Source organism: Priapulus caudatus, unplaced genomic scaffold, assembly GCF_000485595.1.
Source record: "Priapulus caudatus unplaced genomic scaffold, Priapulus_caudatus-5.0.1 Scaffold13672, whole genome shotgun sequence".
NCBI classification, from domain to species: Eukaryota; Metazoa; Priapulida; class Priapulimorpha; order Priapulimorphida; family Priapulidae; genus Priapulus; species Priapulus caudatus.
In genome coordinates, this window is record NW_014590733.1 from 1 (window position 1) to 1,063 (window position 1,063).

Consider the following 1,063-nt stretch of genomic DNA (forward strand, 5'->3'; position numbering starts at 1 on the left):
GCAGAAAATTGAGCAAGCAGATGCCGTGCGTGGTTTTATAAAATGCATTGAAAATAAAATCCAAAACAAACAGTCAGCCGTGATTGCAGAAATTAAAAAGGCTTCACCAAGCAAAGGTATTCTGCGTGAGGATTTTAATCCGGCAGAAATTGCTAAAAATTATGCTGATAATGGCGCTGCTTGCTTATCGATTCTTACCGATAAAGATTACTTTCAAGGAAGCGAAGAATATTTGAAGCAAGGAAGAGCAGCTTGCGGCTTACCTGTTATTCGTAAAGACTTTATTATTGATCCTTACCAAGTATATGAGGCGCGAGCCATAGAAGCAGACTGTATCTTACTTATTGTTGCCGCACTGAATGACGAAGATTTACAGGCACTGTTTAATCTTGCAAAAGAGTTAGGCATGGATGTACTTATGGAAGTGCACGACGAAGCAGAGATGGAGCGTGCTTTGAAAACGAATGCGCGATTAATTGGTGTGAACAACCGTAATCTTCGCACCTTTGATACCAGCCTCGACACAACCATACGTATGCTTGATATGGTGAATGAAAATCATATTTTAGTTACTGAATCGGGTATTCATACAAAAGAAGATGTGCAGCTAATGCGTGATAATAACGTGCATAGTTTTTTGGTTGGTGAAGCGTTTATGCGGGCTGAAAGTCCAGGTGAGAAACTGGCGGAATTGTTTTTTAGCTAAGTTTAGCGTGTGCCGAAAACAACCACTGTTTTACCATGTGCGCTTATTAAATCTTCATCTTCAAGCTCTTTTAAGACACGACCTGCCATTTCACGAGAGCAACCGACCATTTTTGCTAAATCTTGGCGAGTGATTTTTATTTGCATGCCTTCAGGGTGTGTCATTGCATCAGGCTCTGCACTTAATTCGAGTAAACAGTGGGCTATTCTGCCTTTAACATCCAAGAAAATTAAATCACGAACTTTCTGACTGGTTTTCTTTAAACGGTTAAAAATCTGTCCGGTTAATAAAAACATGACGGCGGGGTCTTCAGTAACTACCTGTTTGAATTGAGCATAACTAATTTCGGCGATTACT

The 1,063-nt window shown here is 40.1% G+C and overlaps 1 protein-coding gene across 1 annotated transcript; it reads left to right on the plus strand.

The window, feature by feature from the left end:
• Positions 1-67: 67 nt before the first annotated feature.
• On the plus strand, positions 68-614 carry LOC106820464 (indole-3-glycerol phosphate synthase-like; the record flags this gene model as incomplete). The annotated part of the gene is made up of 1 exon (XM_014824980.1): positions 68-614. A coding segment is annotated over one exon (547 nt), but the record flags the coding sequence as incomplete, so codon positions are not given.
• Positions 615-1,063: the final 449 nt, after the last annotated feature.